We start from the raw sequence: 16943 nt of genomic DNA on the forward strand, positions 1-16943 counted from the left end.
GGAAATCAGTTAACCTTTGTCCATGTGTGACAGCTTTCAAGGAAGCCTCTTCTTTTTTAGCCTGTATTGTTAACAACTGCATGGTTAATGCTACTTGTGGCCAGTATCTTTGCTTCTTTGCTTCAAATAAATAACATTTGAATATTGGAATAATTGGAATAACAGCTCCTTGGCAAAATACTGGCATTTTGTGTTGTGGAAAAGATGTTTTTTTGACAAAGTTTTTATACTGGTACTTATGTTATATGAATGTATTTACAAAACAAACTGTAAGCACAATTGGTGTGGCTAGTCCTACGTAATGACAAAAGATTTTCTTAAAATTTGGCTGTGATGAATATCTGGGTAGCAACAGCTCAAACAAAGCTTCCCAGGCAGGAATCTCATCTAATCTCTAACTGGTGCACCTTAATTCTTGCAATACAAGGATATATTAGATTCTGCCTCTGATTGTTATTTGGTACAATCTCAGTGGAACCAATTGTGCCCTTTTCTGTTTGCACGTTTAAGATAACATTTATCAAATCTTATAAATAAAAATCACTAGAATTAAATATTAAATTCTTTAAGGGTGTAAGTTGTTTGTATTTTATTATATACTCTGTATGTGTAATTATTTTAGCCTAATATTTGTTATTTGTGAAAATTATCTGTTGTTATGGTGGTTCCATCTAGCTTACATTAACACGAATAATGTTTTAACCTGTGAATATAATAACTTACTTTAAATTACCTATAGATTCAAAGGTTAAAATATTGTTGTAAGGATTAGAACATGGTAGACCATTGTAAAGCACAAAACCGCAGTCCTTATTCCATTACTTCATATAATATGAACATTGAGCAATTGTCTCTCACCATTTCTAGTCTGGCATTCTTTTCTTCATTGAATTCACAGTCCATCCACACTAAAGGTAACAGGGTACCATCATTTGTCACCAGATAATGTCACATTCTCAGCCTTTCTCTTCGTATCTATAACTATTGGACCTAAAGTCACTACTCAGCATGTTCTCTGAATTTGCTGAATTTCATCCTCACCATCACCTCCAAATTGTATCTATTTGATGACATATATGCTTTGCCCATTATTTCTTTGAATGCTCAAAGAACTCATTTGTGCTATATTTAAGATAGTAAACAGAAAATTTTGCTGATAATTTAAAACTATTTTTACATGATTGCTATTTAATTTTTCAGTAAAAATGGTCATTTTAATTTATTAAAGTCATTTGTCATTTTATATTAAAATGATACTGTAGGTATTTCTTCTACCCAATGTCGGATTACTTGTAAATATATAATAAAATTATTTGCATTAAGCGATGTCTCTCTTTTTATTAAAATAGCACATATACATATATATGTATATATTTACATCCACTATTTTTCACTTCTCCCTTCACAGAATTGTTTTAAACACAAATAATGGTTTTTGCATTAACTGTCTCTCTTTTATTTTATCTCTTTGGGGCCCCAAATATGTTAACCACTTAAACTAACATTATTTTAGTGTTTCATATTTCATTGCTTTTAATTATTGTCTCTTGACTTACTTGTTGACTCCTCTCTCCCCAAACTCTCTCCATTTTGTATGTTTTATTTCATGACTTAATAGCCTTCTATTATCTTCTAATTATGATTCTCCACCCCATTTCTCTTCTCTAGTAGTTTTTGTCTGATCAGTTTTTCTCTACTTGGTTCTGCTTCTTCTCTTTTTCTCTATTGCTTTGGTATCCTGTTGCCTCTTGCTATATTGCCTCCTTTCAGATATTTTGTTTTTTAATTTATTTACCTTAACTGGAATAGTAAAGAGAAATTAGGACACTCGCTAACATCATCCTGTTCAGAGATATTGGTCTCCATGTGTCAGTTGCTTCAGATTCCTGGGCAGATAATTGCCCATTCCTTACTAGAAACTGAGGCAGCAAACCTCAAATCCAGTGAAGTTGATTTCTAGCAGCTTTAAATATATGTCCTCATCTATTATTTTTTAACTACATTTTTCCTATTTTATAAGAACATATTTATCAAAACATCATTTAAATAACTCACAGAATAGTGAGTAATCATTTACTTGCTTGGTCAGGAATATAAGAGAGGGGCACCTGGGTGGCTCAGTGGGTTAAAGCCTCTGCCTTCGGCTCAGGTCATGGTCCCAGTGTCCTGGGATTGAGCCCCACATCAGGCCCTCTGCTCAGCAGGGAACCTGCCTCCTCCTCTCTCTCTCTGCCTGCCTCTCTGCCTACTTGTGATCTCTATCTGTCAAATAAATAAATAAAATCTTTAAAAAAAAAAAAAAGAGTCAGGAATATAAGAGAAAGGTTGTCTGTGTATTTTGCTTGCCCTTCACCAAAAAAAAAATTATTGAAGACACATGGCAAAGTTGCTGGGTTATCAGCAGAGAAAAAGACAAGCTCTTAAATCTTTAGATAATGATTTTTTACTAATGGTCTTTACCCCATATCCAAACACTAATTTTATGGAGGCTGCATAATGCCATAATAATATAATAAAATATTATTGTCAGTGTTATTGCCAAGGCATAATAGAAACTCAGAACTGGAAGTATACTTGTGATAAATTCTTAGATGGGGGAAAAAGTTAAGATCAATTACTATAAGACAAGAGATCAAACTGCCATATACTTAAACTAAAACATTATGTTAGAATTTATGCCATCAAATTTGTTCTCATAGTGGGCTTAGAAAAAAGAAAAGAAAATATTACAATTTGTCAGAACGGCATACTTTGATAAAAATTTTCCTTCATAAAAGTTTAATTTTGTTTGTGATTTCCTCTTTCTTCCTTTCTTCTTCCTTCCCTCCCTCCCTCCTTCCTTCCTTCCTTCTTCCTCCTTCCTTCCTTTCTTTTTCTTTCTTTCTTTCTTTCTTTCTTTCTTTCTTTCTTTCTTTCTCTTTCTTTCTCTTTTCTTTCTTTCTTTCTTTCTTTCTTTCTTTCTTTCTTTCTTTCTTTCTTTCTTTCTCTTCCTTTCCTTTTTTTCTCTTTTCTTTCTTCTTTTTGCACCAGCACACGCATATATGGCTTAATGTGGAAAGGAAATGAGAAACTTAGCAATCTTAGAATTAAAATGTATTCAGCAATGTGGTTTTCAACCTTAGGTGTTTCTGTCTGCCATTCTCTGTGCCTAAACCTTACTATTCTGTGTATAATACACAGAACAATTGTTGTGGCAGTAATAGTACAATCTGTACTTTGGTGTGTAAATGTAGAGACTTCTGGTTGATGGGGGAATTATAAGCTTGTAGTGAGTTGCAAATTGAATCCAAAGATCTGTATTAAGGACAGTAGTACAGTTACTTTTTTAACTTGTTGTCAGACCAGTATTGTCAACTTTTGATTATTCAGAAGATGAGCAAAATCCAACGAATTTAAATATTATGCCAATTGTATATAAATTGAAGAGATTTATGCTAGTATCATTTATTAAAATGGTGTCTTAGACTATTAAAATGGAAGTTTTACAAATTTAAGGCTAAAATGTATGCACACTAATTCAAGTAGATTTCTTATCAATAAAGACATCATGCATAATTTACTATATATCTAAAATACACACAGGAGTACTTACTCTCCTCTGCATTCTACATAATTAAGGTAAAGTTTCTAGTCTAGTTCATAGTTTGTAGTTCATAATGAAGCTAAAATTTCTCGTCTATAGTCTCACCATGTCTCACTCACTGAAAACCATGACCAGTCATGGTTAATCTTTGCCAAATGTAGATATATTTATCTTGTATAGTAGATATATAAATGATTGTCAGGATTCTTCTAAAGGAACCAAAAATTTCAAACCTACCACTGCATGATCAAATTATGACAAAAAGAATAAACACTGGAATTTAATGAATATTTATTAATCTCTCTTCTCCCTTCTCCTATCCAGCCAGTATTGGTAGGGTAAATACCAGTGATATGGCTAAAAGATGTGTAAAGCAGAAGGGAGAAGAAGTGAGGGAATGACTTGCCCATAAATGAATGAGCTAAATCCTGAATAATCAAGAGTTGCCTCAACCTCAACTAGACACCTCTTGCTACTCTCTGTTTTTCATTCTGCCCTTTTAGTATCATAGCACCAGTGTTTTCCCTTGTTTAATATTATGGAGTAACATTTAAAAATATGCTGAAATGTAATTACATCAATAGCAATTCATTATATTCTCAGCTTTTCTAAAACTGGTTGTGTTTTGTTGACAAAAAACAAGTTATTTTTATGTAACAATACTCTTCTTATTATGTTTAAATTCATAAGCTTCTGCTGAAATATAGTTCATCATCATTAGAATTGGCTTTGGGTATGACTTAAGATTACACGTGGTCATGATATATTTAGTATAATATTTATAAATGGAATACATTTAAAATTTTACCTAGCTATAAAATTTCCTATATAGAAAAATGAAATGAGTAAAATGGCATATCTTGAAAAACTTTCTATAAGTAGAGCAGTAACTTCATCATTAAATGTAAAATACTTTAATTTTTATCAAATTTCTCTCACTTTATTACGGCTAACTTGACAATTTAATATATACTCTAAAGAGCAAAATGGCAATTCTTAGAAATCATGAAATTGGAAACAAAACTACTTTAAATACCTTAATGCATTTATTAATATTGGAGTAACGTTATTTAACCTTTTCTAGAAACGTTTTTATAATACTATTTTAATTGTCATTTGTCATATAATTAGAACAAATATTAAACAGGATTTCTTAAGAAAGTTCTTTGCTGGGGCGCCTGGGTGTTTCAGTGGGTTAAGCCGCTGCCTTTGGCTCAGGTCATGATCTCAAGGTCCTGGGATCGAGTCCCGCATCGGGCTCTCTGCTCAGTAGGGAGCCTGCTTCCCTCTCTCTCTCTCTCTCTCTCTGTCTGCCTTTCCATCTACTTGTGATCTCTCTCTGTCAAATAAATAAATAAAATCTTAAAAAAAAAGAAAGTTCCTTGCTTTTGAGAACAATTTTAACTTGCAGAAATGATCTTATTTCTCCCCGAACTTCTCACTGAAAATCACATTGCACAGAGGCATAGGTATATTGTATGCATTATAATCATGCTATTTCTAAATTTCTGCACAGTAATTTGACAGCTATTGAAATGACAAGTCAGATTTTAAAAACATCAGCACTCCATTAAAGACACACATAATTTATGGCAATATATAAAATGCGATGCTGTGTTTTTATAACCCCATTTCTTCCATGGAAAGAGGGATGGGAAACAGGTTGAATAGAGAGAGAGAGAATTTCTGTGGTCTAAGTATCCATGTGCATCTTAGGAGATAATCAGATCATAAGTTGCCCTTGAAATAAAATCTTATATTTAATTCACTGGGAAAATTTTTCAAAAATTAACTTAAAATCTAGATATATGAAATGTTTTGAAGAAAGAAATATTTTATTTGCCTATAAATACAAGCTCTATAACTACATCTACTAATCAAATACGATTCCTCAAAACATCTGTTCTTTAACATGATATAGATGTCATAAAAAATTTAAATATCCAAAACACTGAAACAGAGCTTTTCTTGTGGTCGGTAATGATATTTTGATAAAATGAAGTCCTATTTACGTATAATATAACAACAAGTTAAAACAGTGGCAATAAAAATAAGTTAAACGAGAGGTTTTATGTCAGTGAGACAACCAAGTGTTCAAATGTGGAGCATGTGCAGGCACGCAGACACACACCCCACACACCCCCCCACCCACATGAACACACTTCAAATAGATTCTGGTATTGTATATTCAAAACCTATGCTATTTCAGTGAGAAACCTATAATTTCTTTCTCAGGTCTTTCAGAATAAATTTTAGTGATTATTTTCAAAAGCTCATCCTAATAATTGGATTAGTCATATAAATTGTACAATTTAAGTACATATATATAACATCAGGACTTTCGAACCTGGATAAAACTTATGTTTAACTTCATTTTGATGACTAATTATTTAAATTCTCTAGCAGAGAATGATTATTTCTGGGTTAAGACATTTTAGTTCTCTCACTTGACTTAGGTCTAAACTATGCTAGTGAGCACCCATGAATACCCACATCTACACAGTTCTTCTTGGTTCATAAGGTGTAAAAACATGAGAATGTTAATTAGCTCATAACTGAAATTGCCATGTAGATTGGGTTACCATAACCTCAAAGAAGTATGTGTTCAGTTTCCACCATTAAATGTCTTCTTTCTTTTAGAGTTTTTGATATTAGATGTTATCATGAGAACATTCTCATTTTACAGATAAATAAATGATTGGATGTAATTTGAAGTACTTTGCTCAAAATTGTATCTCAGAGTAATGAGAAATTAAAAGAGTACAGACTTTGGCATCAGGTTCCTGGTTTTAGTATTAACCTTGTACCCACTAGCTGTGTTATCTACTCAAGTGATTTAAATTCTCTAAGCCTTCATTTTCTCATCCATGAATGACTGACAAAAAATCTATGTCATGGAGTTATGTATTTTTCTAGCATATGGGAAAAAGAAATCTTAATTTTCACCTATTATTTTTATATTAGTGCAATGGTTGTCAAGTAGGGGGAGATTTTTCTATTCACAGGACATATGGCAAACACTTTGTCTTGTCACTACAAAGGGTCAACAGTGGTGCAATGTTTCTGGTATTTGGTGGATACAGGCCTGGGATGCTGTTAGATATTCTATAATGCACAGAGTAGCCCCTTTAACAAAGATTTATCCAGCCATAATGCTAACAGGGGCAAAGCTAAGGAACTGATGTAGTAGAAAAAAGAAAAAAAAAGAAAGACAATTAGACTCAAGCTTTTCTTATCCTTATGCTAGTCATTATCTATTTTATAGCCTATTTCATAACTAAGAACAGTGATTTTGTTTCAAAGTGATTTATTTACTGTTTTCTTTTAATTTTTGCCAATGATTATCTTCCATGACCATACACACACACACACACACACACACACACACACACACATATTTTTGTACTCTGGTGTCTTATAGATTTAATACTTTCTAATGTTCAATATTCACATTCTAAGAAAGAAAGAACTATGTTTCCACCCTAAGTATCAATGTATCAATTGCTTCTTTTTTTAGCTCCTTGCCATTTGCTAAAACTCCCCTAAAAAATCGAGAAAACATAAAAGAAAAAAGAAACCTAAGATATTATTTAAATAAGCAATTATTTCCAACATTAATATATGTAGAACATCTGTACCCATTTTTTAAATTTCTATTCTCTGATATCAAGAGATTTACTTGTTTCCAAAGCTGCCCAATTTGACATATAATGATTTTCATGTCATTGTATCCAATTCTAAAGAATTCTAAGATACTCTGAATGCAAAAATATCCTTTGAGTATAATATATTCAATAAAGTAATTATCTAAAGAAATCTAATATGGCAAATAGTTTTGTCACTTAAAAATCTTGATTTGTTCCTTTTTCCCCTGTAATTAATGCTGCCATTTGCCAAATGTACCTGAATAATTTTATTTGCCAAATACATACCCTAAGGGTATATAATTTCTGAATAGCCCATGAAATAACAAGTAATAACCATGGGCATTGACTGTGGGTTCCATAATATGCTGTTAGTTTAGAATTCTAAACATTTATAATTTCTTTGGATAATAAGCTTGTTTAAAAGAAACAATAACGATGTATCTTGGTTGAAAAGACTTTCTGAGAGTGTGTAATCTTCAGAATGCTCTAAGTGCTAGTAGAGCCTAGATATTATTGGTAAAGGAAGAAAGCTCTAGTACTTTGGGTTCCAAGTAAAAAATAAAATATTTGGAAGTAGTATAAGAGCAATGTAGTGATTATTATCCCATAAAGATATCTGTTGTATAAAATGATTGTACTGACTGAGTCATATGAAGAGTTTGGTCTTCAGCTGCTTAACTGTACAATTTTCTAAAGTATATTTTATGCTCCCTTCTTTTATCAAAAAAAAGAAAGTTATTGTTCCTGTGGTAGGTCCATATTTTCAAAATTGTTCAATGAAATTGTACCTTTAATTTAAATGTTATTGGTAAGCATGTGCAAATTTATTTTTCCACCACTCTGTGCCAACAAAATAATGAAGCCTCAAAAAGGGAGAAAATATATATGATAGTTCTCCTTATTATTATAAATTATATGTTTGGCTGCAAACAGATTTTCAAGGTACAATTTGGGAACCTGCCTTTGAAAACTGGACCCCATATATCTAAATCGGGACTGTAATCTAACTAGTTTGTGCAAAAGGTTTGTGTCTTTGCCGTGTGAAATATTGAGGTGTGCTACTAGTTGAATCAATACATACATCCAATGTGTGCTTTCTTACTGCAGGGATTTGAGACGGCTTGGAGTGACTCTTGTTGGTCACCAGAAGAAGATCATGAACAGCCTTCAAGAAATGAAGGTGCAGCTGGTGAATGGGATGGTGCCATTGTAACTTCATTTTAGTGTCACTTCGTCAAGTTAATGATTCTGCACTTTGTAAACAAGCCCTGAGATTTATTTTAACAAACAAACAAACAAACAAAAAAAGGGAAAAAGGGAAAACTCAGTGATTTCTAAACCTTAGGAGAGCATTTGTTTCAGCCACAGAATTTGTAATCAGTGTTTTGCTAAAATCTCCTTATCTTCCTCAGTGTCTTCATTTTTCATGAAGCAAATATAACCTGCATGGAATAAAAACATGAATTTAAACATTATCTTATGTTGCAACAAGAAAATCATTTCCGCTACTTCTACAAAATTTTATAAATGAAATATATAACTATATAGAGCACCTTTACAGACGGAATTAAGGCAGCCCCTTTCAAAACTTCCAAGAATCTACTTGAAAGGAAAAGTTTATAGCCATTCGTGGGCTAACAAAGCTGCAATTTACTGAAGTTTACTTCAAGTGTTAATCGTCTACATAAGTGTATTGAAGAGCAATATGATTAGGTAATTTCTTAATAGATACCTTTTTTTGTAATTTTAAAATGCTGTTACACAGCGTTAAGTTATAGACTCTAGTGTATAAAAATGTTGCTTGATTAAGGACAAGTACAATACAGGGTGTATATTTATTTTTCTGTGTTATAAAATTTACTTTTAGTTGCTCTTCTAGAAACCATTAGGTAATCAATGTGTATATACTGTATAATTTGCTATATACCCAGGAATCAATTTAAGTTGCAGTTTTGTGTGTGATGCTTGCACATGTGTGCGTTATCATTCTGCTTGCATTTTTGATAGTTTTAATTTGGGCAACATACAGGAATAAGTGCTCCACAGTGTAATATGAATAGGAGAAGTAGGGAAGCGGTAAAACGAAAATTTAACACAAGCTTGTGTCTCTCTTCCTCTCATGTATCCAAAAGCTACTAAATCTCTTTATTCACTAACAGGAAATGTCTATAAGATTAAATCCCCTTTGGCTTTTTGAAAACACTTTGTGATATCTGTGACAATGCAGTTCTTCTAGCCATTAATCTTGCACCCCTGTAAGAAATTTCACCTTTCTGAGTCCCAGAAAATATCTTGTCAAGCAAAGTTGACACCGAAGGGCACATTTTCAGCAGGATGTAGAAGGATTTAACTGTGCAGGCTTCTGTTAATGTTGTTAAATCCAGGCACATAGCACTAAGCGTTACCCCTAAGTGTTAATCCTTTGTAACCGTTTCCCTTGTGGTTCAGCCCTAGAAATTTTGATGCTAAGGCAGCGATGGAATAATGAAATACACACATACACACACACACACACACACGTATATATAATATATCCTTGTTTCAAAACTTAACAAATTTTATTAATTGATAGCTGTTTATTCATTTGGTAATTTCTTCTTATATTCAGTTTCATCAAATTGAACTCATTTTGATAAACCAGTCCAAAGTATTATTTAGTTGACCTTATTAAGGAATATAATATATGTTCTATGTACATTCTATGTACCACACTTGGTGAAGACAGACTTTTGTGTTATAAATTATATGGTTCATTAGAATTTGAACAAAACTGAGCTTCTTGGTGAAATAACACATTTTTTATAGTATTACATTTTATAGAAACCATAGAATGATGTGATTATTCAAGGAGCACTGCATTTGAACAAAATATAGCCTATTTATGATTATCAAGGGCAATAGTATATTGGAGTAGTCTGGATTAATGAAATCCATAGAAAATATACCTGCATGATATTAATGGTATTCTGTCTTTCCAAGCACTTGCTTTAGTTGAATGTTAGCACACACAAGAATAAACCTTTAAGGAATAACTTCTTTCTACTTTGCCCACTTTTTACTTAAGCAGTAGGGTAACTCTTTGCTAAAGAACCTGGCAAAAAAAAAAAAAAAAAAAAAAGAAAAAAGAAAAAAGAAAAGGAAAAAAACAAAGGTCTAAACAATTCTCAGATGGTATATTTAGTTCAGCCCAATTATGGCTATAATTTATTAGACCTACACTGTACCATGGGTCCTAACAAAATACACTTCAAGTATATTTTAATAGATTAGTGAAATTTGCAGAGGAAGTAGAGAAGGTGGATTTAGCATTGTCTTGATAAAATCACAAGCGGGCATCACTATCATGAAAAGATGCCTTTGTTCATTTCAGGAAAAGAAATGAACTAATTCTTTTTATACAAAACAATTGGAGATATATTGCACTTTATTGAATTTTGTAAAAAAAAAACTGAATTTAAGTGATAAAGTAACAATTGAGAAACTTCAAAGTAGGAATAGACATACTGACTCTAAGTACAAACTATCATAAATGTTAGGACTAGCCACAATGACTCACACATAACAAAGATATTTTCTGAACTGTCTTTAACTTTATATGTTCAAAAATGATTGGGAGATCAACACAGAGATATCTAAGTGATTAGAATTTATTATTCAAGTAGATTTCCTTTTTTTCTACAAAAGAACAAAATAAATTAATATGGATCGATTCCTTTGCAGTCTTGGTATTCCTTATGGAACATAAATTGAGATGAAAGGTAGACACATCAATTTCATCTATATATCACTTTGGTTGAGAATTTCTAAGGAATGAAATATGATTTTAAAATAAATAAAGAGACTTTCAAATAAGATCTGCTCTCCCCCACATAAAAAAAGAGGAAATAATTCCTTTCTAAAATACTTATTCACCACTGGATATGTCACCAATTGGGAAGTGCCAATCTCATCTATAAATGTGAGAAGTGGAACCAGGAGAAGAGGCGGCTCTTGTGAAATGCGGGGAGGCAATAACCCAGGGCGAGGTTTGACAAATCTTGATTGTGTGATTTCTTATCCTTTTGGTTCATTTTGTCACCCGCCAGACAACCAAAAATAAAACATAGACTCAATAATTTTAGCACATAAGATAGATTTGTCAAATAATACATAATGTTATTGTAACTATCAAGTAGCAATACCTTTAAAGCATGAGTCATTCTCAATGTTGAACTTGGAAAATAGGTACAAGCAGGCAGTTTTTTTCAATTTACTGATACCTGTTGAAGTCACTCAATTTCTACTTCTATCAATCATAATTTGTTTCCTAATCTTCCCATTGGCTCACATGTTCTTCTTGGCCATTGAAGTATCTGAATTTTATGTAAAAATGTAAAGATTTTGTTTTTCCCATGTTAAAAAAAATGTGCATGGTCTCTTATTTCTTCTCTTTTAATCACCAAGTCAGTGTTCTAAAGTTGTAGGATTACTATAAAAATTATATTCCAATACTCTATCTAAACTTAAATGTGGCCAGCATTATTGGTTTCTGCATTGCCAAAACAATACAGGGCATCCTTTGCTGAGTTTGTAAAGAGTTTTAATCAGTGTCCAATGGTGAGGAGATAGTTTCACATCTTAAGTTTAAAATGAGAAACTACTATCTGTTGAACACTTAATGTGTTTGCATGTCTGCTATTTACTCTTTATGCGAAAGTCAAAGATTTTTTTTAACACCATTCTTTCTCTTATTCAATGTGGGCTTGCAGAAGCACAAGTAGAAAAATTTACCCGTGGAAGACATTTTTGTTTGTAATGGTGTGTTGGATGGCAAATTGGCGTCAGATGTTAGAAATTTACTAGATGTACGATGTTGCATAGTAGAATAAGGTCTTTTCCCCATTTTTTTCTTTCTAAAAATAAGAAGACAATATGCTAAATATGATATAGTAAACTGTCTTTGCTTATGTCCTGCCAGATGTTTAAACTCTAAATAAATAAAAAGTAGGTACAATATGATGATGATGATGAATAAACAATCAAAATGCTAGTTTTATTTGAAATTAATAACTAGAATATGTCATCATTTTTTCAATTCTGTAGCACAGCTGGTTACATTGAATATTTTTCTCTATTATGCTGTTAATTATATAGTAATGTATCAAAGGAGAAATAGATAAGAACTTTCTTTTCAAGTTGGTTTATAAAAAACATCTTTTTACATATAAATGATTGAATGTTCTTATTCAGAATGACCACAAAATTATTGCTTAGGAGAAGACACAATTCTTTAAAAAGAGAGCAAGAGAGAATCTATTTATAATAATCAGAATCAAATGTCATTTGTTTCTTCTAAATGTAAATGAAAAAAAATTGAAGGTGGCAAAATAAGTCATTGTTTATTCAGTCTGGGCTATATTAACATTAGAGATTACAGTGGTCAACATATTTGTGAATCTTTAGATTGCTATAGTTTTACATTTAATAATTTTACAGTGTGTAAATTTCATTTATAATAGCTTGAGAATAAAATTTAGGCTCAGTTGTTTGTTAATATGTTTATTAAATTCACTTAGTTTCAGGCAGGTCAAAAGCAGCTGTATAGAGCGTCTTATTCTAGGCTAGGCATCAGGATATCTCAAATCCTTGCCTAAGCATTAATTCACGAAAGGATTAGTGTCTCTGTATTTTCTTCCCCATTTGAAGCTCTCTGTGCATTTGGTTTATGTATATGTTTTTGTAGTGTAAGATATGAAATTTTATATTTTTTCAGAAAATAAAAAACCCTTTGAATACAGTTAAATCCGATTGTCATGCTTGACCCTCCCCCAATAGATTCTAAAGTCTTTGTATAAATATTTCAGTTAGTTCTAATAAAAATGTTTGAATTTCCTATGCTAAATATTTAAAATGCAATCAGCATTCATTTTCTTCCAAGACATATTCATGAATCTTTGCATTCAAGTATTTTTGCAACTAGGGTTTGACATAAGACTGTAGGACATGAGCATAATTGTGTGAAACCTAATTAGAAGTTGATTTGTGACAGTATAATACAGCATTACTTGAAAAAAAAAGCAAAAACAAAAACAAAAAAAACCAGAAGACTCTGTGTACCATCTGCAAAAAGAGACTTTGCTGTGTAGCATAGTTGGTCATCATTTCACTGCCAAGCATCTGCTTGTGGTTTGGATGGAGGAGTTACATCCTTATAAGAAAGGGTGTCAGTAAGTACAAATGCTCCCTCTTTTTCTGTATATATTATATCATATTGGTCTCCTTTTGTAAAAAGCATACCAAACAATCTGCTGTATTCAAGGAAATTTGTCATATTTGTAAATTTTTGCATTTACATTCATGAAAAGTGACATCACCATGACTATGGAAATAATCCTTAACTCCTTTGCCTATACATAGAATCAGTATTAGAAGGTATATATATATCATTTACTATTTTAGTAAATGGCCTCATGTAAAGACTCTGAGTACTTTGTTACCAAATAGACTATTCTTGCCTCTGCTTTGCTGCAAATGTAAAGATCTCATGATAAAAGGGATTTGTCTCCCAATCCTATGGACATTCTTGATCAGGTAGGAAGGATGGTGTGGTGGTGGGAGGGAAATGTTTAATAAAACATTAAAAAAAAGGGGACTATTCTGTATTATAATTTTCCACACTGTATTATAATTTTATTGTCTCCACTTTATTGATGAGGACACCATGACCCAAAGCTGTGAAGAAATTGCCCAAGTCCCTGACTGCTCTTCAAAGGCAGGGTGAAAACTACATTTATTTGAAACCAAACCCAAATATTGACCAAGCTATCTAGATAATGGAATCATTAAGGCCAATCTCCTGATTTAATTGGTGCAAGAATTGAAGTTCAGCAAGAAAGAAATTACCTAAACTTTTTCACAAAGTGAGGTGTAAACCTTGGGTGGGAATCAGGATTTGACTGATTACATTTCTAACATATATGATTTTTAGAGTAAGCCAAATCTTGGGAGTCAAAAATAGTTTTGCTTATTTGTAACTCTTCCACTGAATAGGAGCACAATTTATTTCAGTGCATCTTTCTAGTATAGGCATAGTTTTCTCAACTACAAACACAGAAGATTGCATTACATATTTTTTATTATTTCCAGCTATACTATCTGAACTTCAGTTGTGGAACTTTGAAGTCTACAGGTGATTCATGACCAAACTGTGACCAAAAGTTAAAAAAAAATTGATATTTATTATAGTTCATAGTAGCCATTTAAATCAAATAGAGTTTTATATAAAATATTAAGTGTAATTTTACTTGAATTAGCAGGCTAAAAATAATAAATTGGAAAAAAGCTGGCCAAAGTACTGAACTATAATTTTTTTCACAGTAAGAGTTATTAGTTCTTAAATATCCCCCCTAATTTTTTAAAGCTAATAATGAAAAATATTAACAGGTTGGGGTTATTAATTTCAATTTGAAGTTTCTCAGTGATCCTGTTTTCAGAAATTAAAAATTTGTTCAGTCCTTCCTCATAACAGTCCTTCAAGTGAGATATTTAATCAGTTTTTCTTTTGAACAAAGGTAGAAACCAAGGCTATGCAAGGCTAAGTGACTTTCTTCAGATCACATACTTCATTACTACATCTCTTCTTTCTTTGAAAGTTTATCCTCTGCCTCTGAGTTACAGATGATGCTTTCCTGTTGCTTTGAAACCTGTTGCATCAATTGCACCTGGTCCTGAATGTTGTTGCCTATCAGTCTCCATGGTTCCCTTCTCCTAGCCTCTACGTGTATGTGAGGGAGTCTATGGAATGTGGTTGTCTGGAGCTAGCATGTCAAAACTAGTTGTTTGGACTCAAACAAGCCATTTAACCTCCCTGTTTTCAAGTACCTCATTTATTAAATGGGGGAATCTTTTGGCTATTATGAAAATCTAATAATACATATATAGCTAGCAAAAATAGTGCTAACCACATAATAATTTTTTAGTAAATGTTATTTATCTTTATATATCTTCTTCACTGAAATATTTCTCCTCACTGAAATCTTTGTTCTCACTCTTATAAGTGTCATCAAGACTTTCAAACACATATAAAATTCGATAAAATTTTAATAAATTCATTTGGACATATAAGCCAGCTTCAACAATTATCAACTTAATGCCAGTTTTGTTTTGTACATAACTTCAGTGACTTTCTCCTCTCATAGATTAAAAGAAAATAATATTTCAAAAATATTTCTGTGTATATTTTCAAAATAGAGGGATTATTTTTAATATGATCATAATACTATTAAACTAAAAATTCACAGTCTTTACAAAATATTTTCAAATATCCAATTGGTATTCCCCTGTTTTATCATACTTCTTTTTAATAGTTTCCTTGAATCACTATCCAAGTGTTTCCTTTTATTTCCTATAAATTGGCAATTAGACTCACAGATTCAGGTGAGTAAGATTCAGGCCTCATTTTTTTTTAAGAAGACAGAAGTAGTGTGTAATTACATCAGTGCCCACTCAAAGTAAGCTATCTTTCTGTGATGTTAACAGTAATTGAGGATCGTTGCCAAATTATTATTCATTAATAATTTCAAAATGATGATTTTCATCATTCTTTTTTCATTTAACTGCCACACTACTTTTATAAATACTAATTTCCATTTATCAACTATTTAGTTACTTAGAGATAGAGTTTATATAAAGAAAGCAGAGAAGTTGATTGGTGTTATTTTTTTCTGTCTTTATTTAAAAGTAGTCCCAGACTCAAATATCCCCTTTGTAACTAATGTCGTCTCTACTAATGTCCTAACAACATTAAGAAGGTCTCCTTTCAATATTCCCTCCTTCTTGGTATCCAAGAGCTCAATCTTTTCTGTTTTATCTACATTTCTGACCATTTATTCTCAGTTAATTCCACTAACTTTTATCATTCTGTCATTCTTTTAAATGCCAAAATTCCAGGATTGTGTTTTTAGTACTATTCCTATTCCATACTATGTGCTTGCCTTAAAAATTGCATCGACTCACAGTATTCAATTTTAACATATATGGGGATGGATTTTCATACTTAATCTCCAGGGCTGATATTTCTCCAAAGCTACAGTTCCATGTGTATACATTTATACTGAAGATCTGTAATTGACTCTTAAAATGAGCATATCTCAACTGACCTTACCTCCAACACAACTTACACCTTCTCCTATAGTCTCACTAGAAGATACTACTTTATATACAGTTTAAAAAGATAGAAACCCCAAATTTACATTTTAAGTTCCCTTTGCCCTCAACATCATGTGAAACTTGTCATAAGATTTTATTAGTTTCACATTAAATATGTCTCTCATACATATTACCAGCAGGTGTAGAAAAATAAGCAAAAGTCAAAGGTAGCACTAAGTAGGAAAAAAAACCTAGAAAGTTTAATATATCACCCAAAATCAAAAGGACACTCTTGCTTGGTGTTTTATTTTATGCATTTTTATGATAGGAATTAAATGGGAATCTTACACCATTGAGCAATCAATTATAAGCAGTAAACAGCAGTTTTATCCAAAATTTTTCTACTATTATAATTTTGGATCATGAAATTAGAAAAAAAAAAAATTGGAAAGCATCAGACTGACTTTTCCTTTGTCCAAATAGGTATACCCTATAGAGAAGGTGCTCTGAACCATGTCAGCAAATAAATTGACTTGGATTATGCTGAAATTTTTTTTAAAGATAATAAAAATTTAGTCACAGTCATT

At 31.8% G+C, this 16943-nt stretch overlaps 1 protein-coding gene across 5 annotated transcripts in view; it reads left to right on the forward strand.

The window, feature by feature from the left end:
* The window catches only part of EPHA5 (EPH receptor A5), a 342893-nt gene extending 333150 nt beyond the window's left edge, over positions 1-9743 (forward strand). For all 5 annotated transcript variants that reach the window (XM_032848719.1, XM_032848873.1, XM_032848637.1 and 2 more), the window contains one exon: positions 8338-9743. In XM_032848719.1, coding sequence (XP_032704610.1) covers positions 8338-8443 — 106 coding nt within the window. In that variant the 3' untranslated portion in view covers positions 8444-9743. The remainder of the gene's footprint in view (positions 1-8337) is intronic.
* The last annotated feature ends 7200 nt before the right edge of the window (positions 9744-16943 follow it).

The sequence above is a fragment of the Lontra canadensis genome, unplaced genomic scaffold (genome assembly GCF_010015895.1).
Source record: "Lontra canadensis isolate GAN:19392208 unplaced genomic scaffold, GSC_riverotter_1.0 scaffold1, whole genome shotgun sequence".
Lineage (NCBI taxonomy): Eukaryota > Metazoa > Chordata > Mammalia > Carnivora > Mustelidae > Lontra > Lontra canadensis.